At 40.3% G+C, this 23,689-nt stretch overlaps 1 protein-coding gene across 4 annotated transcripts in view; it reads right to left on the minus strand.

Annotated features, from left to right (window-relative positions):
- The window catches only part of CLIP4 (CAP-Gly domain containing linker protein family member 4), a 54,258-nt gene extending 37,169 nt beyond the window's left edge, over positions 1 to 17,089 (minus strand). For 3 of the 4 annotated variants that reach the window (XM_076334725.1, XM_076334724.1, XM_076334722.1), the window contains exons 1-9: positions 17,009 to 17,089; positions 15,849 to 15,885; positions 13,376 to 13,437; positions 12,639 to 12,785; positions 9,929 to 10,068; positions 8,923 to 9,016; positions 7,851 to 8,012; positions 4,401 to 4,519; positions 1,807 to 2,043 (exon numbers count right to left, since the gene is read on the minus strand). In XM_076334725.1, the coding sequence (XP_076190840.1) occupies positions 1,807 to 2,043; positions 4,401 to 4,519; positions 7,851 to 8,012; positions 8,923 to 9,016; positions 9,929 to 10,068; positions 12,639 to 12,771 (885 nt within the window). In that variant the 5' untranslated portion in view covers positions 12,772 to 12,785; positions 13,376 to 13,437; positions 15,849 to 15,885; positions 17,009 to 17,089. Of the gene's footprint in view, positions 1 to 1,806; positions 2,044 to 4,400; positions 4,520 to 7,850; positions 8,013 to 8,922; positions 9,017 to 9,928; positions 10,069 to 12,638; positions 12,786 to 13,375; positions 13,438 to 15,848; positions 15,886 to 15,965; positions 16,053 to 17,008 lie in introns of those variants that run through there. The other variant, XM_076334723.1, reaches the window with a different exon arrangement.
- Between the last annotated feature and the right edge of the window lie 6,600 nt (positions 17,090 to 23,689).

Raw genomic sequence — 23,689 nt, forward strand, 5'->3', positions numbered from 1 at the left:
TCTACCCTGTAAGACAACTAGAATGACAGGTGCAGTAGGCATCAAGAGAGGAATCCATTTTCCCTCTGGCATCTACCATGCTTGGCTTTCAAGCTTCATTAAAGCTGATATGTTAGGAGACTGCAGAAGCAGGAAAGAGAACAGGAATCCATAAACATTGCTTGTAAAAATGCTGCCGTTCCAGTGCCCTCGTCCCAGCTTCCATATTCTGGAAATGAGAACTGATCCAAGAGGAGGTTAAGAATTTGGCACTGTTTTCATCATCCTGCTCTCACTTTTGCTCCACCCTGCACACATTTATGAGTATCAAGGGAGAGGGGAAGACAGGGCTGAGATCAACTTCTCCATTCAGACAAATGGAGAAAGTGGGCGGGAAATGATGTGGGAGTAACGCAGAACAGCTCCTCGCACACAAAGAAAGGAAGGGAGGAAAGCAGACGTGGAAAAGGAAGACCAAAAAGCACAGTCACATTCCTCCTTCCCACCTGCCGCATGACAGCTTTGGCTCCCCTAAAAAAAAGCTAGCTGGAAAGCCCTGCTGGCCTTTGGCAGCAGAAAAACAGCTTCCACCAATTTCTCAAAAAACACTGTATTAGCATACTCAATTAAAAAAAAAAGTAACCAAACCCAGGAAGCTTTATCCACACACGGTAAGCACATTACAGCACAAACAGTTCTATGGGCCTTACTTGGAGGAAAGATACACAAGAGGACTAATTTCTTCCCTTTCTTGCTATAAAGCCTCCATTAACTTGCAGTTACATCACCTCCCCTTGCTTTCACTGTGCAATGGCTTTCTGTAAAAGAAACTTCCATGAACTTCTTACTGTCTTTAAAGAATAAGCGGCTTCTGTATGTACTTCAGTTAAAATGCCTTCTGCACAGCTAGTGATTCCTTCACTTTTCCTGACCCAATTCCAAGAACGCGCCAAATGAAAATACAGAATGGAAGCTGCTTTGCACTCTCGGTGGAGTTCACTTTAGAACACTTTAGTTGTGATAATTACAAATCTGAAGCTATACTAGAAAAATCATTAAAGGTACTCAAACATAAAATTTTGCTCACAAATGCCTTCAATATTTACCAGAAAAATATCTGAAATCTTTAAGAGTTCCAGCACTCTTAAATCATTTCAGTGCCCTTGCTATCAGAGCAAATAAAAGGTATGAATGCTAACTGCAATATCAATGTTACATTTTTCAAATACATTTTTTAAAATGTGTCTAGCAAGGTAGCTTCTTAACAGCTATTCACATTGCAGCTGGACCAGTATTGGCTACATTCTTATACTTCCCCAGAACCACGTAACAACCCCATTGGCACAGCACTGCTTCAAAAATTTTAGCTGCATTGCACCAGTGAAATTGGGTTACTACAGGCTATGCAGAATTAAAGTTTTCTTTTACCGCCTTCTGGAAACTATCAGGAGTAATTCATGAATGCGTATTCATAACTGAAAGCTGCACAACTCACAAAGTAATCTGTAAATTTTACCATCATTTTGATGTGACACCAAAAATGTTAATAAAAGCTGAGCCATGCTGATGTACTATAGGAGACTTAAAAAATTGTTTACAGATACAAAATGCAGACTGTGCCTGTCAAAACAGCTTTTCATAGTAGTCACTTTCTTTAACACATAACTGTTCAGCCTATTACTGTCTGTAACCAGATTCTTACTGCCATCCAGAGTTCATACCTTCCAGAAAGTGTTTTACACCCTCAGAGTTGAGGTATGTCTCCAAAGGGATAAATAAATTGACTGTCCTGAAATTATGAGGATAGTATCAGGTTGCTCATCATACCTTCTGTCCTGCAATAACAACGCGATCTCCCAGTTTCAGGCCAAGTGATAAAAGCATGGCCTTGCCTGTGACATGATCATAGTTTGGAATCGTGGCTTTTGAGATGTCACATGAGAGAGGCACTGCATCCAGCAATATCTGCTTGATTTCTTTTGCGCTGGCTGCTGCATCCGCCATTTCCAGTGGCATATCTACCGGATCAGGAACCACATCTGCTGGAATCTGCCCTTTGTCATTCTGGAGAAACATAACATAACACAGGATTTACTGTCGTGACAAAATAAAGCTGATCAGGCAAAACCATGTTCAGTTCAACATAAACTGCTGTTTATGAATTTTTTAATCCTCTTCCTTAGATATTTTTTATCTTTAGATATAGATTCCTTAGATATTTTTCCTAGAACATAAACAACTATAAAAACATCCACATTTTCAAATAAGGATGCCAAAACATCCTTAGATATATAAACTAACACTTACAGTGTATTATTTTCACAAGTGCTAAGTTGCTAACATTTTTAATCTTAAGAACACTATTAGTACTCAGAAAACATGAAAAAAGCACGTGCATGTATCTGTGTACCTGAACACGGATTTAGGAAAGTAAGCAAGAATTCTGGTCTGTAATGCCAATACTGTAAAGCTAACACCTCCCAAAGAATTTATCTTAACCCAGTGTATAGTTTACTCCTTGGTGAGGCTTATTCCAAATGTAAGATAGAATTTAATTAATATATGTTGCATGTATAGAATACATAAAGTCGATGCCTCACATAAATACTTGAATAAATCTGTTCATTTAGATACAGACCAGTCCATAAGAGATGAATTAAGGACAGAGTCCTTTCCAAACACTTCCCATTCCCAGAGAGCAGTGATTGCGATTCCCCGTATGTCCCATGTGACACTCACCCTAGGCCAGAGTTGTTGGAGTACCAGCTCACCTGGAGTTAACCTTAACTCAAGGCCAGCTGGCCAGACGGCAAATACACTGTTGGGCTGTCAGGCTGCTACAACGGCAAGTTCTACCTACGCTTTCTTCAGCAAAGGCATTAGTATGGATCTTCGCCTATCTGCCAATTTTCACAAAGTTTGTGGAAACATAATTATCTCAGTCTTCCAAATTTGTCTCAGCTGAGCCCCTGGACTCAGAAATTACCGGAAGCTCAAAAAGGGAATGATGCAGAGCAAGACTGTATTTGCTTTGTTTCCTTAAAAAACAGACTAAAAGCTCAACCTTCCCTGAGCCCCCTATAAATCTCCCTGTCTCAACCCTAGAAAACTGTAATCCTTAGTCAGCATTTAGACTCTGCTGTCCTCATATAATCAAACTCTACACACTGTCTCTGGTCAGAAATTTATTGCGGGATTGAAGAATTAAACACCTACCATTCCTTAAAAATCTACAGTCATTCTGTCAGTAAAAGGTCAGCCCCATTCAAGTCACAGTACCTTAAAAACAGGACATAGCAGGGAGTTTGTTCTGAGTTTTTAGCCATCACATTAGCGATTGTTTCGGTCAGATCAGTCCCGTGATTCAGCCCACCAGGTGCAGATTTTGCCCTGCAAATCTTTGCGTCAACACAAGGTAGGGGGCAGAGCAGAGGCAAGAAGGCAAAAGTGGGCACAGTGGCACAGGATTGCTTTTCTCAAGGGCAGAGCCACCTTTTGCCAGCTCAGAATGCTTGTGCAACTACAAAGCGGTATTCCCTGTGACAGCAGACTCTTAAACATACAGCCGCCATAGAATTTGAAACGTGTACATGCACACTAAATAACGAGACAAAGAAGAAAAACAGCGTTTTTAAAGAGATCTAGATTGAATATCGTGAAGAACTGTATGAACTATGATGTTCCAGAAGATTTCACACAATCAGTGATACAAAATAATGACTTTTGAGTACCCTTAAAACAATTATAGTTTCTCACTAAAAAAACCCCTGAACTTGAAAATGGAGAACGGAGATACTGCCTATGCTAAAAAAAAACCAACCAAAAAAACCCCCCAAAAACCCCAAACCAAAAACCAACCAAAAAAACCCCTCAACCCCCTCCCCCCCAAAAAAACCACCACAAAAAACCCCACAAAAAACAATCAAAACCCAAGATTTGTGGCTAGACACTTATAGCAGCACTTTACACTATAACTCAGGCCTATTATTTGGTTAATAAGCAGAGCAGTTAATGTTTCTTCATTATCAGTTACTTATGCTAAGACTAAGTTTACTGCTAAGCAATACACTGCATTTCTGGAGGTCACAGATTGCACTCCTGTATTTCTGAAAAGATCCACCACTGCCATGACAACTGTTGCAAGACACAAAGAAGTATTAACAAATGAAAGTTCAAGCAACAAATAGAAGAACATCTTGAAAGCTATTTGAACTAATGAACTAGACTGCGACACAAAAACACAAACTTCACACGAGTATGACAAAGCATACAAAATCATCCACTACGAGTTATAAATAATTTTTCCAAGGCACTATCACTCCATGTAACATGTTTTTAGCTAACCAAAATCCTGGACAGACTGTTCAATTTTTCCAGGTACTTTTTTCACCTTTTGGTGAATCTACAACCTAGCTCCTTACCCTAAAGGCAGGATTTGCTCCATGTTCCAGCAAACACTTGACAGCTCCTGTACATAGGTTAAATGCAGCAATATGCAAAGCTGTTCCAAAATCAAAATCACTACAGGTGGCATCCACATCTGCAATTAAACATCACATGTGAGGTATGTAAGTCTGTTACGTGAACATTTCACTCTACAGATTCCTTGAGAGGACATTCATTTTTACAGTTTATGTTAACGTTTATACAGAGGCACCACTATTTATGTACTAAATGCCTATGAGAAGTAATTCTACATAGAATATCAACCTTATCTGCATCTGTTTACTCATACCATGAACCAATCTGGAAGATGAGCACTTACTTTCATTCATTTTATAATACTGATGACTTAACTGCAAAATTGTTGCTATTCAGGATGCCCAATCTACTGTGCTAAGATTAATAAGTTAGTAACTTTACATTTGCATGTAAATTAATGTTTCAGAAATATTTATGTTATTGCTTCTAGGTGTCAAATGTTAAAGTGAGATGCACCTTCAACCAGTTGTTTTCCTTTGTGAACATGTAGTGGGACAAGGGAAAACTGATTATACCTCTGCTTTACATTGACTTAATTACTAATAGCCAAGAACAAAGTAAGAGCTAGTGATTTTTATAATTTCTTTATTTTCAAAGAATTGCACTCTGAAGTGTCTTGCACTGACAGTTTGGAAAATGGAGCACTGCGTTTGACTAGAAGAGATTTAGCATAACACGTATTTCCGTCAATTGTTCCCGATATATCTTTCGATCCGCTATGAAGTTGTGACTGTTCTAGAAGATTGGAGTTTTAAAGTCTATTTAGCCTTTGGCTCCTCTCTCAAACTATGCAAGAGAGATGTCCGTTTGAGTCAAATATGTATATCACTGTTAAATAAAAATGCCAGCTGATTTAATACGCAAACAAGTATTAGCAATAACGTTCCAATTTGAAATACTGGTGAGGAACATAAAATTTTCCACTTCAGGGCTGTACAGTCTCCTAGTATCTTTCAGTATCAGTCTCTGTCCCAAAAACCACTAGCCCTTTTCACAATGTGATAAACAAAGTATATCCCAACTGTATCAACATCCTTATATAGTTATACTGAATTAATATTCTGGAGGCAAATAAAATATCAATGTATATAGAATATACATAAATATATATGTCTGTATAGATATGTCAATTTCATACATACTAATAAAGACTGACTTTGAATTTTATAAAGATCAACGATAATAAATTTGGGATCAAATTTTAACAGTTTTGCAATTGCACTAATATGAATAGAAACTTAGCTATTTTAAATTTAATTGGCACATGTATGAAAAAAGACTGTATTCACACGACGCAATCATAACAACAGCTACGTATGCAGATGTATTTTTTACATATCAAATGTCAAAGACCATTACCAGTTTAAAGCTGAGTAGAAGCTGTGTAGTTGTGCACAACCATTGAAACTTCCATGTTTAATAAGGCTACAAGTAAGTATTTTCTGCACACATAGGAACCAATTTGCAGAAATACCTATCAGTAACATCAGCTGAGTCAGCAGCAGTTGCATGTACTCCTATTTAAAAAAAATAACTGACACATAGATTTTTATGTTTTTTTTTTAACTGGACTAGTGTGACTTCCTCAAACTTGCAAGCTTCACGCTTGGAGTTTTTAAACACTGTTTTCTTACAGCTTTGTTCTAGGTCTAAGTTGGCATAGTACAGGTGACAAAAAGAAACACATATATATCAAACGTTACCCCATAACTACCCCCAAACTATCTAGGGGACATTAATATGTAGCAATGGTCTATCGTTAGCAACCCATGCAGGTTACAGTCATTGTCTAATGGCACCTCACAACACTTCTATTTCTAATTCTTAAGCCTTTAATAATTTTTATATTTAAAACCTCTAAAAAACTAAGATCAAACTAGCTCTCTAACAATTGAGGAATAAATCTGTATAAAGAATTGAACTGCAGAGCGTCATAAAGGAAATAGTTTAGCAGTAAATCAAAAGGAAACATCTGTGGTACTGGCTGTTCCACAATGGGTGTCTCAGAGTCAGTATACCACTGTCTTGAAAAGTTATTTGTACATTAACCACCATTTTTTCTCCAGTTCAGTACGGACCCATCCAAGGCATATTTGCCTTCTATGTACGTCCTCCCTTCTCTGCAAACTGCCTGATGAAGTATGGAGCTAAGATTATTCTTTCTATTAATTCAGACCATCCATTGTTTTCATGTCACAGGGCAAATCATTTTATGCATTTTCTGAGATAAAAAAATCATCTGCTTATCCAAGAGTTGCCAGCTGCCAAGGCATTTAACCAGAGTGGTTTCCTTGGAAATCTGAGCAAATTCCCACCCCTCCTGTAGGCACTGCACAGGAGGAGATGACAACACCAAATGCAAATGAGGTCTGAAAGAAGACCTAATCTGCTGATGCAAATTATGGAGGCCGGACTATTGAAATGTGATGCAGACTTAACTACTGTGCAGTCTTATTTTGTCTTTCGTTACCAACCTACGCTTCTTACCTCTTAAGCATGTCATACCAATAACAGCGCTGTTTAACAATTACCTCCACGATGATTCAAGACATGGTAAGCAAGCCTTGTACGCTCCAAAAACCTATCAGTGTTCCAGAATTTTGAGACAGTCTTTAGCTACACCTAGCTAAAAAAGGGCATTAATCATTTTGCAAAATGGCACAATCAGGATATTCAGTAGAACAAATTAACATTTGTACAATTTTAATACTAAAATTGCTTACGGGTTTTGAGATCCTGACCAAATTAGGAACAAATGGTTCTGGTTCAGAATCATTTCTGTATTTCCATTTGCATTAATATAAATAGGGGTCCAATTACCAATCCTTCATATTATCATTCCAAAAGGTATTATCTATTTATGCCAAACACTGAAGTCAAACTGTTCTTTACACATGACCTTCTAGATAGCCGAGAAGTGGGAAAAATGAGCATGTCAAAGTTGCTTCAGTCACTAGTTTGCCACATGCCGTTCTCCTTTACCCTTCTCCCATCATTTCAAACATACTTCTCAATGTTTAAGGAATCTTAAAAACCCTAAGAGTTTACCAGAATAGTTACATCTTTGGCTTTCTGCATACATTCTCTTAGTCCTCAACAACTTAGAATTAACCTGCTTGCTTTCCGTTCTATTAGATACTTCTCTACCATCTTGTACAAAGCTCAAATTTAAAAACCAGCAATGGAATCAGTGTATTAAACCGCCAAAAAAAAAAAGGTTAAGAGAAAAATGAACTAATGAGGCTGACTAAAAGAATAAGGAAGTAGAAATTATTTATGTATAGTGGATAAACAAACCCCACACTTAAAAGACCACTACGCACCAGCTTAGGGTCAACATAGTAACAAAATACAGACAACTACATGAAACAAAAGTTAACGATGCCTACCTTTTGGCTTTGCATTTTTCAAAATAACACCAATAAGTTCTGGAACATCAAAGTAGGCAGCATAATGCAAGGCATTCATATTTGTCCAGCGGCTGCGTAAACTGCTATCAGCACCCAAATCAATAAGCTGCGTCGCAAATTTTACAGCGGTTTCAACATCACCTGCAAGGTAAATTTTGTAAAATATGCATTACAGATTTATTTGACCTCAAAACCATGCACATGCTTACGTGTAACACATAATGTACATTAAACCCTTAAAGCTCACAGCAGAACAATTACTATGCCTTTCTTTTTAGGATTAGGATACAGAAATCTTTGCCTTTTATCATAAAGGGCTGAAATCTCTACTATAGTATATAATAACACTACCTGTTTATCTCTAATGTAAATAATGTGTCACCCATCAAAACCAGGGATTTTAGTATCTGATAGAAAAAAAAAAAAATTACAAGCCACAATGCTGAAGTTTTTGTTAAAAGACCTGCCAACACCAGGAAAGCTAACCTATGCCAGACCTCACTCAGAAACTTGGTTCAAACTCAGAGGAGAACTGGGTTTGGGTGAACAAAAAAGTAGCACAACACAGAAAAGCTAATAGGGGTGTTCAAACAGAGTTAAATATGCTCTTATTTCCAGTACTTATGGAATAATAATGCAAACAAACATTACTGTTTTCTTCTGACATGTTCAGGGTGAAAGAAAAAAAAAAAACCAAACAGCCAGTCACCTACATGTTCTAGTTTCACTGATGTAAGAAAACTGTCGATAGCTTAGTTCGCAGTTTGTACCTCAGTCTGAAACAGCCTTTGCTACATTAAATATACATTTAAGCTGGTACTATTGTTTGCAATACCTATACCACTAACCCAACTTACTCCCAACTGCCACAGCCATAACTGCGCTACAGTTCTGTATCTTCCTTTCTGATGGCCGCTAGAAGAGCCAAAACCAAGCAGTAAAAAAAAAAAAAAAAAAATCTACTGCAAGGAAAAATTCTGTAATAGTGGGTGCGATTAGCCTTTGTGAATTAATTAGGTTTTTACATCTATAATGATGTTTCTTTACTCACCAATACCATGAGCCCCTGATTTGCAAGTGTAATGCAAGAGAGTCATATCAGTCAGTCCATCTCTGTCATTCACATGGCAACCCCTTTTAATGATCTGAGAGAAAAGTGGAAAACAAGTACATTTTAGCTCTGGCGTATCTCTGACATCAGCATTATTTAGTAAGTTATTCCAGATTGACTCCTGGATTCATTTCAATGGCTAATAACAAAGAAGCCTGCCACAATAGACTGTAACCGCAGAACTGAGCAACACGCACAAATGTAGTAAATAGTATTATATGAATATCATTAACCTTCATTGTTTACAGATTTTAAAGCTTCTTTATATTATTACTTTTAACATACATTTCACATGCTGAAAAGTTAACTGCTTAACTGAACAATAGGAAAGTGACGTAATTTATGAAGTCTCCCCCCTTGTTCTTTGATCCCTCAACAATCTCCCCCTTCCTCCCCAAAAAAAGCCCCCAGTTATACTATGGTAGGACGAATCTTTACTATACTTCCCCACCTGTCTAGAAAAGCCTGCAACCCAGAAGAAGAAAAATAACAAAGCAGGACAGAATTACTAGAAACAAGGTGTCTTCTGAAAGTAGCCTACTGCAGGTTGCAAAGAGATTTCAGTTCCTAACTCATTTTGTGCCTTGGAAACATTGCCCTTAAGATCAGGCTTCACTGTAACTTCATATATTGGAGTTTATGATTACTGATAGGTAGGAAACTGAAACACCAAGGCGAAGGGTCTCTAAACAACTGCTTTGAGAAGAAACATTGTTTCTACCATCTATCCAAATGTACTGAATTTTTATCCATCATCTTTCTCTTTCCAAATGAAAGCTGACAACATGTGGAATACAAGGCACTGATCAGTAACTACTTGTTAAAAGGCAGAAACTGTATCTGCATTCATGATTAGTTCTGCTTCTGAATGAACTGGTTTTATTCGTTGTCAACATAGTATTTCTTTAACACTGAAAGCATTCAAGGATCTTTATTTATACCTCACCTCATTCCCAATAATATCAATATTCTGCTGGACCTGTGGAACCCACTGCCTTAAGATAGCAAACAATTCAGAAACTGATGTTTTGGGGTTGAAAAGTATTTCTTGGCATGCTGCATCATTGGGATCGAAGAAAGAAAACTCTGTTAAAAAAAAGGAATTATTAGGTACAATTGAAGTTTTAACAGGCATCGAGTTTTTCAAACGCAGAGGCAAAGAATAGCAGAGTCATTTCACTACTAATCACACTGGAAAATCAGAATGTTGAATTAATTTAGAAAATTTTCTTTAACATCTGGTCTATTTTTCCTTTAATATTAAGGTCTTGCTTATACTTCTGAAAAAGCTTTGAATCAGCAACCAATACAATGGTACTGCAACACTGATTTTAAGTTTAGGCAAGAACTAACAGAAACGTGCAGTGATTGTGCTAATAAGGGTTTACTCTTGCTTCAAGCTAGCCAAAGACTGGTGATTCTAAGCTGTTCCCAAGCACAGACAAGCCTCTTGATCTCTCAGTGATTAAATGCGTACATGATTTCTCCATATGCTACAAAACATGTCTTTTCCTTCTTCTTCCATCACAATTTACATAAAACGTACAAAATATAAACACATGCAGAAATCAGGAAGGCATTCTATGGCTTCCATTATTTCCAGATATTTCATGACTGTATCAATTCCAGCTGTTGGCAGCTGCAGGTAACAAACATCTTTAAAAATTAAGCCACCAAACCAAGATCAGAAAAAAGGTAATATTTTTTAAGATTTTAAGCCTCATGTTGCTTCAGGCAACCCAAAGTACAGGTGTAAAAATCCACTTTAATAATAAAGTATGATATTTCATGTTACTTACATGTAATGTAAGTGTATGTGTGTGCATGTATATACACATACTGTATTTTAAATTTGTGGAATTTCTTCCAACTCCAGAAAATTATATGAAAGAATCTGGATAGCAGTGGCTATTAGGAGAGGGAATGGAAGCAGAACCTACTGTCATCAGCAAATGACTAAATCATGGAAAACACTGAACTTTTACCCCCGCTGCAGCTATCAGGGAGTTGCCTTTTAAAAAGGTTTCAAATAAATGTACAACGTCAGCTTGCATCAGTCGCAGATACAAGGCTCTCAGAACGGACATACAGGTTAAGTAAAATAGAGCATCAGCCATCTGGGTGTATGGCGTGGTATAAACTACCTCTGGATGAATCATCATAACCTTTCCTCAAAAAGAGCATACGACGCTTCTAGATTGGATTAACAGATAAAAGCACACATGGAGCTCGCTTCCAGGCTGTCTAGAGTTCTTCTAACTGCATTGCCTTGATTCAACAAGAATGAAAATGGAGGACAACTTCACTGATATTTAGTATGAATTTTTATTTGCACCTAGCGTAGAAAAAACCCCAAACCCCTTATCTCCCAGCACTACACAAAGTGTGCTTCTTACCTACGTCCCATGCATTGACACAGATCTACTGATTTACCTACCAATATTTAACTTCCGCACACACCACAGTTGATCTATTGCTGAAAGCTATGAAGTAAATAGACAACTAGCCAACAAGATTAATGATCTAACACAACATGCATGATTCTTACTCTAACGGGAAGATTTCTAGCTACAAACCTGAACCAAATTATATATCAGAAATCAACTCTAATAGACTGTTACAATCAGCATGCTAGGGTAAAAACCTGAGAATACGTTAAGTATTAATAACAACCATCGTAAGTGCTTAACAGGTGATCAGCTGTAGTGCTTGCAAACCAAAGAAATATTACAGAAAATCTGTTAAAACAAAAAGTTCCATGAAAGGACGACAATGGCATCTAGATACTTTAAAACATTACTTTCTCCACCTCTGTCTTTCCCATGCATTGATTACAGTGCTCAGTTGTATTAAGGAAAAATAAACGCACTTAATGCAATGACCAAGAATCTTTGTCTGTTGTGGTTTAACCTTCTTTACCCAGATTCAGTAATATTACTGTTACACAGGTGACAGCGACCTCCTATAAAAGGCATTGTTTTTATTCAATGAGTGGGCATAGACCAAGGAGGACAGATAGTAGTGATATTGTAGTGTTATTAGAAGGTATCACAACACAACAATGTTTAAAGAAGGACGAATGGAAAATTTTTCTAAGGCATAAGAAAGCAGAATGGAATAAATCATGGCAGTACTCAGAGTAGTATAGGACGGACAAGTTATGAGAACAGGGCTAAACCATGTAAAGACACATGTTCATGTACTAAAATATAGCGTATGGAACTGTTAAATTTCCAACCTGCGCTAACTCATCAAATGAGTCTCAAGAATGCTGAGTCTGTCAAAGACAGAACATTACATGTATTTATTTTTCCTGAATACAGTTGATTGCTGTAATCAATGCATGGGAGAAACAGAGGTGGAGGCAGCAATTTTTAAGGTATATAGATGCTATTAACATCTTCTGCAATATTCAAAGGCATTATAATTGTAGCTATCTATATGAAGATCCTTACCTACAGTGACATTTTAAAATGTATGCAATAAGAAAAATAGAAAAAGCATGGGTCTTCATCTTTCATTTCCTTTAAAAAAATAATAGAGAATTCATTTAACAAGCAGTAAACTGTTTCTAAAAAGACGGAATAAATTAAGAGTTTATTATTCAAATTTATTCTCTGCTGATCACAAATTCATTTTCTGTTAAAAGTACATACCACAGTCTGAAGGCATGGGTGCTGCAGCAACAGAAAAAGTAACAGATGTTTCAGAGTTTGGGAATAAGAACCGTTCTCTTTCAATGAGGGAATCTCCTTCTAAGGAAGGTTCTGGGAGATCCTCTATGGTCATCTTCTAGTAAGCCACTTTAGGAGGAAAAAAAATGAATAAATGACCTCATTAGAAATACTTTGGACTAGTTCTATCATAGTAAGATATAACGTGCAATGAGACTAAAACCTTTCCTTTTTGCAAACATAAACTAGTACTATAATTACATTCTTACAAACTAATAAAGTTAATTAGTAAAAGCTAGTAGAGTATGGTGCCAAGGATAGCCAACTTCTAGTTTTGACTTCATCCTAAACTTGCATGTTATTAATGGAAAACATGATATTTCTTCCCAGTTTTCCACTTGAGCAGTAATGAAAATAATAATGCTATAATTAGCAACCACACGGTGATCATAAATGGATTAGTGTGTTTTACAGCTTTATGAAAATGTGAAGCATCAAGTACGTGTCCTCATACCCTGCATGCATATTCCTTTCCTTCACTGTGAGCAAGAACGTGCTACCAGCTACCACTTTCTCCCCTTTTAAAATTCTCAACACTTTAATCTTCCCACACAAAGCTGCAGACAATTCATCACCGAGTGATTCACTCCTGGACTCATGATTCCGTATCAACTCCTTTCCCAGCTTCTCCCCTCTACGTTTTAAAATAGCATACTTACCACAGTGTTGTAACCTCCACCCTGGTGTTGTTTCCAGTCAACTTTTCAGGCCTTAGAGCAACCTAGGAGAGAGAAGAAAGATTAAATGGCTGTACAGAGTTATAGCGACATTTTCTAACAACCAGGCCAAGTTACATTCTAGTTACGGTTCACAGGCTAAGATCAGAGGAGAGCTGGCTACCACTTGTAAGACATCTACTCGGGCAAATTCAGTAACAAAAAACATTATTCTTAATAGAAACAGGCATTATTGCGCTATTGGAGACTACCTCTCACAGTTGAAAAACTGAAATTCTGCATCTTGAATTTTCATGGTTAAATACTCTGGGTAGAAGCAGCGCTTCTACTGAACAACCTAATTTTTTATTCTGGATATGCTGTACAGTGCTCTTTACTCAGGAATTTGTTTAGCCAGTTTGCTTGACAGAAAGAATTCGTGGAGCTTCAAGGCATGTTTGTTTTTATTACATTTAATCTATACACATGAGTAAACAGGAAAAATAAAAAAAGTAGTCTGGTTTTGAGACTTATTTTGGGTTTTGTATCTTACACACAACAAGCTATATGAATAGATTTATTCTAATATTTCTCCAAATAAATTTGCCACACTATTTGGGAACCTCACATAATCTACATTCTAATATAAAAGGCATTTTAGCAGTGGATTACAGATGCTAATCTTGAAGTAAATAAATGAAAACCTCCTCTTCTTGCACGCCACGCACAGTTCACCCTGTCCTCAGCTTGGAAAAGAGGTCCACATGAAAAATGCTAATTTTTCTCCAACTAGTTTATTTCCTCAGTCTTAGGCAGCTGTACAAATGGACATACTGGCACAAAGGGGAGATCAAGGAGGAGGCCACTGGGAAGGGCAGGACTATTTCTTCCCGTAGCATTATCAAATTGCATTGGCTTAAGCATTCTTAGATTCAACAAGGCCAAAAATATCACTAATTATTTCAATTATTATTTTCATCCAGTAAGGAAAAGTTTACAGTTTGAATGGCTTTACAGTCATCATAAACATGACAGCAATGGCTTTCTCATATGAGGGACTCTTATTCTTATACCTGAGCTAGCTGTCTCTGGAGGTAGTCATGGGTGCAGAACATGTTGTTGCCTTGTCATTGCATGGTTCAGTACTGTGTCACGACATGGCAATGTATTTCTAGATCCAAATGAAAATCCCACGGTGTAAGGATGTGCATATAATGACTTCATTTCTCATATGAGGGACTAGAAAGCTGCAAGTCACTCATTAAACCTCTTTTGTAGGGCAACAATGAAATAAATTTGCTACCATATGATATTTGTTCAGAGGCTATGGCAAAACAAAACAAAGCTTTGTAAAACACATGACTCCACAACAGTTTTGCACAGGTAGCATGTCAGACACTCTCTGGAATGCACAAAGGAACAAGTAGTATGCATGACCACAGAAGAGATGATAGCTGAACCTGTTCAGTTAGAAAAAGACAGGAAAGGAATTATAAGCTTTTTGCACAGCACTGCCAGTACAACACTGAGGAAACAAAAGAAACACGATGAAAAGTAGCCAGACCTGACTGAGATGGTAACAGGAAGAGGTGAAATTTGTGAAGTACGATGACAAAAGTTGCTGGAACTAGAAATCAACAGACACATTTGAAAATTAATACAAAAAAGACTGTTTATGGCACACAGAAAAGCAGACCAAACAGAACAGAATCTATGCGTTTGCAAGTATTCAGGGCATCTTTTACTCTGAGGGGCCAGAGGGGAGAATACAATCTGTCACACGAGTGCAAAGAATTCAGCACATGAACTACCAAAGCAAAGCAGGCAAGGAAACAACCCGTGTTGTTGCGTAGGTGACATGAAGACCCAAGCGCTACAATGCATGCGCTGACCCAACTCCGTAAAGAATGGCTTCACATGTTTACACTAGTGCCAACGCCCCCTGACCTAAGCGTGCACATCCTTACACCGTGGGATTTTCATTTGGATCTAGAAATATATTGCCATGTCGTGACACAGTACTGAACCATGCAATGACAAGGCAACAACATGTTCTGCACCCATGACTACCTCCAGAGACAGCTAGCTCAGGTATAAGAACATCACAACCAGTTAACATCACACATGTATACCTGGAAAGGCAAACAGAAAGCAAAAGGTTGAAAACTATTTCAAAGAAAGGAAAAAAATAAACAGACATTGTCCTCATAATGACTTCTGTTCTGAGCAAAAACACAACTGCCTGAGGTATTAATAGTATCCAAGACACACAGTCTCAGGTGGGAAGTCCTGGTGAAATGGAATGGAAGGTCTTCCAGAAGAGCAATGATTTCCCTACATTAGTAAGATGAGTTTAGACAGACAGAAAGAAACAGTTAGAGAAATTCAATGAAAGAAAGGACAGAATTTTCCTGTTCACAGCATTGCCAAACTACCACTAAGCGTAGTTTAGCACAGCAGAGAGTATCATACTTACTATTCGCCAGCCATACGTTCTTCTAACTGAATTAAATCTGAAAATGAAAAATAGAAATATCATTGGGAAAAAAAAAAAAGCAAACTTGAAGGAGTCATCAGATACACACGCACTTACGTTGACAAGATTGAAGAGCAACTACAGGTTTCCTGATATCCACACATCACAGAGAAGTGCATAAAAAAGTTGTATAATACAGGATCCAACTTTTTGATGTACTCCAGATTTTGTAATTTGCAATTTGTGTTAAAGTGCAAATACAAAGTTTTCCTGCATACGCTATAAAAAACTTGCAAATGCTAAAGCACTTCAAGTGATGAAATACAATTGTGCTAGGGTTTTGATAGCAGAACTTGTCACAAACGTGATGCTATTTTCAACAATAACCGTGTATAATGGACTACTTATCGTGTACCGGTATGTGCTCAAGAAGAAAAATTAAGTTCCGAGAACAAGACTCTTGCACATACACTATCTGCTTGCTCCATAAAATTTACAGCACGAGTGGCAGACATGTTACGTGTATATAGGTACACTCAAGACTGGTTTTTCAACTGGTGTGCGGGGCGCTCTTGCAACACGGCACTTTGTTTTGAGAAGCTGGAAGTTTAAGAGAGCGCAGGTTTCAGAGCTGTCCGGGTTGTCTCTGCTCCTTCAAAGCTTCCCGCGTTACCTCCCCCAGCAGAAAGCCAGGTACCGCTCAGACGCGACCACGGGCCGCTTCTCAGAGTGAAGCCCCCGGGAGCCGGGGGGGTCCCAGCCGCGGCAGCCGCCGCCGCCTCAGCGCCCTGGGGCACGCGGCAACACCTCACCGAGCCGCGGCCGCCCCGCGAGGCCACCGCACCCTCCCGCCCCCCCCCGTTCCCCACACGGTGCTCCCGCCTTGCCGCCCTGCCCCGCGCAACTCCGGCCCGTCGGGCGGCCCCGCGGCCCCGTGAGGTGCGTGTGTGCCCGCAGCCGGGCGGGGGGATCGCTGCGCCGCGCGGCGGGGGCCAGGCCCGCCCGCTGCGGCGGACCGCCCGCTGCGGCGGCCCCCGCGCCGCCGCCCCGCCCCCACCCCGCACGGAGGGAGGGCGGAAGAGCACCGGGAGGCCGCCGGTTCCCATCCCGCTCCCCTGCGGGAGGTGCGGGGACGAGGCTGCCGCGACCCCAAGTCCTACCTGCTCTCCGCGGGGAGGGGCGCGGCCGGGCGCTCCCGGGGCCTCCCGCGCCCGCCCGTAGCTGAGGGAGCCGAGCGACGGCTCGGCCCCGCGCCCGCCCCGCCCCCACGCGGCCCCCGCCCCGCCCCGTCCCACCCACCGGCCTATCGGCGGCCAGCACCGCCCTCCTCGCCCCGCCCCTCTCCCCCGCCGGGCCCTGGCGCCGCAGGCGGCTCGGGCCGGCGCCCCTTCTGTCAGCGGGCAGCGCCGTTGGGGTTCGGCAGAGCCCGGCGGCTCCTCTGCCCGAAAGGTAGGGCGGGATGATTCAGGTCGCTCCGGAGCATTTACAAACCAGGCAGCGCTGAGGTAAAAGGAGGTGGGAAACAAGCGTTACTGCTGGGGGCGCAGCCTCCAGGCGCTGCTGGTCAGACTGTGCGTTTCCTAAAAGAAAAACGGCAGACAGCCCTGTGCGATCACAGGAGGCCTGTCGAAGCATACCCCCCTTAAACACAGGCCGGAGATGCTGTTTCGCCCAGGGTGAGGGCAAGCCGGCGCTGGAGCAGGGGCGGCTCGCTGGGCGCACAGGCAGGTGACGGCTCTGCTTCGTCCTGGGTGGGGGACAGGCCTGGAAACCGGCCAGGGCGACGCAGAGGACGGACCTGTCAGCTTAAATCCACTGCACCTGCCCATGGTCACCCTACACCGGTACCACAGCGGTGACGGCCCTGACCAGCGCTCAAAAATAAAGTCAAGGGAAAATTAAAGGCCAGCGAACTGCAGGTCAGGCAGCTTTGGTCTGTGGATGAGCAGGGAAATAAGGTCGATGCTCCACAGTGCTCACACACCCGAAGAAAAATAGGGATAGGAGGTATGGCCGGGAGGAGAAGACGGGGAGCAAAGAGAGACGGCAGCACAGTGCTTCTTAACTGAGGATTTCAGGTGCCAAGTATTCGTGAATGCTTAATGCCATAAAATGTTTATGCACCAACAGCTGCGTAAAGGGACTTACTTAAGGTCACACATAATCACTGGTAGATTTAAGCACAGAACTCAGAAATCTGGACTTCCCAGTTATTTTAGTAACCAGCTGGAGGAACAAAAGTAGCAACTTCCAAGAAGTCTTTTCAGGGGGTGCTTATCCAGTGGGGTAAACCTAATAAGGATCTAAATACAAAGACTGGCAATCTCTAAGAAACCCATGCAGTGGTAAACCCATTTTCATACGGCTTGAGCCCAGGCTACTTGAGAGGAATTTGATCTGGATAAAAACTCAGACAAGTCCTGCTATAGTTTTATGCTCAATGAGTAAATACAACTGATGTTTATAATCAGGTTTTTGTTGTTGTTTTTCCAGTGATAATATTAATTGGGGGGGAAGGGGGGAGGGGAAGGTAGGCAGGACAAATAATGGGAATGACAAGTGGAAATTACCTCAAGTGAAGCACTGGAAAAGTCAAGAGCTGCAAGCGCTCTCAGATCCCAGAGACTTGAAAACTGAAAGAAGTGGAACATGGAGTTGCAGTTGTGGTAGTAAACATGATACCAGATGTCTAGAGAAAAGCTAAGATAATTCTTCCATTTCTCAGAAATGTTCCATACTTCAGAAAAGGCAAAGAAAAATTGTAATCCGGGAAAATGCAGGCCTGCTATTTTCACATCAAGGGTACTTTAGAAAAAGAGTTCTAAGTATAACCAAAGACATGGATGTAAGCAAGATCAAATGTGAGCTTAGTATTGGCAGTTGATGTCTGCCTTTTTTGAGATGCTTGATATTCTGGGCAAAGGAAATGTTTTATGGCTGATACTAAATAATGGACTTCACTAAAGTGCCTGAAATGGAAATTATTAGCAATTCTGGAGAAGACTAGAATTTAAGAGGACTTCAATGGAGGTAAAGCGCAAGCACAGGGGGAAACAGTGTTGAGTACAGTTGAATGGAAAGTACTGGGCTGAGGGAGGTTACCGATGACATCCTGGGGTATTATTCTTGAAACTAATCTTTGTTTCATATTTTCCTTTAATGATTTTGGCAGAAAAAACAGCAAACTGATGAGACAAAAAAAAATTGAAAGAATTGCTGTTAAAAAGGAATGAACTAGTAAGATTGATGTAAGGGATCATCATATGGAAGTGACTGAGGAAGAGAAAGATGCGATTGTAGTCAACAGCTACACAAAAAGCATCATTACCAATATGATGCAATGGCACAAAAAGCAAATACTTATCTTAGGATGCGTAACTGGAGAGTTGTGGCAGGAAAGTGTTCATGCCAGCAGGTTCTGCCATCTCCTTGGGAAACTGCACGTGGTTCTGACCACCCTTCTTCAGTGAAAGGCAGCTAACCTAGCATGTCCAGAGATGATTTGCTAGCTCAGTCAAGGAAAAGAACAGTCTATTTTAGGAGGTTACAAGAGCATGGCTTGTTTAATGCAGCAGAATGAAAGCTGAGACAGAGGGTATGGTTGCCGTCTGCCATAAACCGTGGAAAATGGTGTGCGAATTCAAAGGTAATGTTGAATATGAGGATAAAACTGTGTGTGAATACTTTTATGCTAGAAAATGAAAGCAAGCAGCTAACAAAGCATCTCGGGTTCTAGAACATCCTTCTGGATGGAGCTGTAAAGGCAAAAAAACAAACATTTTATAGCTCAGAGTGAATCCTGTGACTTAGTGCTGCAACCGCAAAGGAGACAGGACACCATTGCCTGACAAAACCCCTGCCTGTCCTGACTTCCACCCCTGGGCCCTGCAATGGAAATTTTTTTAAAAAAATATTTAAACCTCATTCTGTACCTTTTCACAATATCTTTTTCAGCCACTCCTACGTGCCAGGATATGAGTCTAAATAAAAGTCTGTTCAGCCTATCCTGTCTGACTCATTCAGTGCTACCATGGGCAGCAAAGTTGCTGAGCACCTGGAGAGCTCAAAACAATGGGCTGCAGCAGCCTGTGACCACCTCAGGAGGAAGATGGGGAAACAATGCTTGTGAGCAACAAGCCTGTTTTAAGTAAGATATTATTTCACTTCTTGTTTCTCCTTTGGGCAGAAATAGGGCATTACTAACCAGGTCCTTCATCTTCACAAATTTATGTGTCAGAGGAAAGGGATCATTTAAACGGCTTTGGAAGACATTGCAGCTTCAAGTAGAGCCGCTCTAGAGCGAGGATTAGGGCAGCAGAGGGGTTCTGAAAGTGAGCACACTTACGTACCACTCTCAGTGCGCCTTCAGGACAGCAAGCATGTTCAAAAGACAATGGATACTCCAGGAGCTACCCTCAGAGCTGGGTGTGAAACGAGGAAGCTGTGTATCCACCCGCAGTCAGGACATTTCCCTCCTACAGAAAAGGCTACCAGTCATTGTCAGTCTTTCCAGCCCTGCCCATTATTTCCCAAGGGACACGCCACCCTTCCTCCCTCCAAGCATCAGCCAGCACCCCGCCGTGTAAATTGCCCTTTCCAGTTTCTGCTAGGTGTGCCAACTCCCGGCTCCTCAGATCTCATCCACCACTTCTGGATCCACAGCCTCGAGCCTAGCCCTTCATCAAGAGCCACTCGGCTCCTCTCTCATTAGTGCCCAGGCAGTGAAAGGAGATCGTCTTCTCTCCACAGTAAATGCCTGCTCCACACGCACGCGCATCAGGACTTGCACCAGGACAGCTGCCCCAGCACACCATACTGCCAGGCTGCAGCTGCCACACTCCAGGCTGCCTGTGGGTTTGACGTGATTTCACACAGCTATCAGTGCACACGCTATGGTTTGAGACACTCTGCGAGAGGAAGCCAGGAGGAATGCTGTATTTATCTCAATTTTCAGGGAAACCCTGAGATGCCTTAGATGAGGGAACCCACTGGGAACTGGAAGAGGCATGACGCTAAATAGCTGTGCTCTTTTCTATAGCATCTTGGGATATTTTTCAGGAACACAAATCACCTGGACCTCACTTCTAGATCCCAAATCAACACCACCACCTTCCACTAGAAATGACAGAAGCCACTGCCTGCCTGTTCAATTGCCAGTTCCTCACCTGACAGGAACTTGCTTTCCTTGAAATTGCTCCACAACCACAAACCTGCTTCCACTTGTGAGAACTGATGTAACCACTGCCTAGGCTAATGGGACTGTCCCTTTTAATTTTCTATATTTGCATAACTCTGGAAATCTATACTCAAAGCTTTATGCTGTTTCACACGATCCTTGGTCCTAATTCTTACCTTCTGGCTGTCACTGTCTTAACCATTGAAACCAGCAGTGAATGTATTAGTTTCAACAGATAGCAAGCTTTTAAATACCCATGGATTTCTTAGCAAAGAGAAACTAAGACCAAGTGATCAAAATATACATTCCAAAAATAATAGACAAATATAAATATATCTCACAAAACTACTGCCAACCTCAAGTGGTGTTAAACTCATGCAATTTTTCTCAACTTCTTTGGGTCATCTGAGTGTACCAACAGCTCTGTGCAGGCAAACCCCCAAAACTGACTGTTTAATTTTCTACTTATATTTCTTCGTCTGTTAATTCCTTTATAAAGTATTTTTGCTGGTGAAGGAAACTGGTTTCCTACTTGTTTTCAACAACTGGTTTTTCTTGTCCTGCTGCTGTTTATTAAAAAAAAAAAAAAAAAAGGTTCTGCTTTTGCAAAACAGGTTTTTGAAAGCATTGAGTTCATATTTATTGTCTCATGCAATCAGCCTGAAGCAATTTACTTAGAAGTTAGAAATAAAAAAAGAGAAGGCATGAGTTGAGCTTCAGACAGCCAGTTCTGAAAAGTTTATCTTTGACCCAGAGTCAATGCAAATTTTGTCTTTCACTTGCACCACCACCACTAATAAAGGCTCTGTATAGACTCACTGGTTTCATTTAATTCTTTGCAACTAGATTTCCTCCAAACCATGATATTCCTATTCCTTACTGTTGTCAACAGGTTTCCACAGGGGAAACAGAATGAAGCTTTGTAAGTATTTCTGTTAGTGATTACAGAAAGGAGAGAATCTACTCCACCTCCCAGAACAGTGTCAGCTCTGCAGGAGAAGCTGAAAAAAAAGCAGCTATTTCTTATTTACTTAGTGCTATCTAGGCCAACAATATGAACAGCTCCCTGGTTATATTCAATTTGCTGATATAACAGAAGACAAAGCAGGCTTCTTTCAGAGTAAAATAGCTCTTTAAAGTTGTTGTTATCACTCAAGCTCTTCATTATTCCTCAGTGAGCAGAAATTCAGTTTCCCCAGAAGTCATCCACAAATACAAACCTTAAATTTTTAAGACCCGATGTGAGAATTTATGCGCATTCCCCTTTTAAATCCCGCAACCTCTCAAAAGCAGTCCCCCATTATAATTTTTCCTTGTTTCCATAATTTTTAAGGTTATACTAGTTTTACACTGAAATTTCGTACAGTTTTAATCAACTGACTTAATCATAAGGCCCTAAAATCCATCCCGTGGTTACAGCATTGGTAACACCTCTGGGGACTGAGTACCGCACAACTCTGTCCAGGTTCAGGCCTTATTCTTGCCTTTTCTAGGACACTTACAGTGCCGCTTTCAGACTAGTCTTTGGTTTTTATCATCTCTTGCGCCAGCTATGTCCGATGGGGTTTGAACATTTAAGTTCTTCCCTTAAGGAGCGCTGCGTGACCAGGCAGCTCCCTCAAAATGAAAATACTGCCAATTTTAACAGTAGGAAGAAAGTTTATGAAAGGAAGAGAAAAGGCAATTTACACACAATCCACATGCAAGGGAAAGCCCCCTTTAATCCTTAATTATCTTATTTTTGGTGCTTTCCTAGGGTCTGTTCCTCAAACACAGTTTTGTGTTCATCTGGCGCACTTGTAAAATCGCTCAAGTCAGCAAGTTCACAGGTAACAACACTTGGGCATCTACTTGAACGTGACCAACTGTTTCCTTTTCAACTTGTGTTCTGCAAACAGAAGCATTTTAAACCAAAATACATTACTATAGTAACTGCACTAGGAATGACATCAACATATAGCAATCATAAATTACCGATTACAAATTCGTCTAATCCCCTTACACTCAAAAACACTTCCTTGTCATTCTCCTCATCAGTATTCTCTTCTACCACTGCTTTTTACCTAATGCCCATTTTGTCTACTCTTCTGTTGCATGACCATGAGACAAAGCATTCTCCTTAGCATTTTCCATGAGGTAAAGCATTTGGCTTTTCCTAAAGTGCCTCAGGCATTCAAAGCAATATATAACTACTTAGTAACAAGAATATTGATGAGGAAAATGCAGTTTCATAAGTGGTTGGAAACAGGCGCATCAAAGTTCCTGCTCTCTCACAGAAGCTAAAAAATTTGACGCAACATTAAATAGTCATTGCATATACATGCAATTAAAGTTAGGATAAAACAGATGCCATGTTAAAAACACGTTTTCTATGATCCTGGATCTCTATTTAATAATAAATAAATAATAAACTAACTAAATATTGGCTTAATATATTTAAAATAATAAATGAATACATAATAAATAATCATAAACCAGGATTTTGCATTTTTTTAACCATGCATGTATTTCCTGTGAGATACTAATGCATGGCCTGAAAATAACTAGAAAAAACAAACAAAAGTGACATGACTGTAAAATCAAAGGAAAAAGTGAAGAAAAGGAACTTCCCAAATACAACAAACAACTCACACAGAGTTAATTGTCAAAATTCCCAGTGCAAACA

The sequence above is a fragment of the Aptenodytes patagonicus genome, chromosome 3, assembly GCF_965638725.1.
Source record: "Aptenodytes patagonicus chromosome 3, bAptPat1.pri.cur, whole genome shotgun sequence".
In the NCBI taxonomy this organism is placed as follows: domain Eukaryota; kingdom Metazoa; phylum Chordata; class Aves; order Sphenisciformes; family Spheniscidae; genus Aptenodytes; species Aptenodytes patagonicus.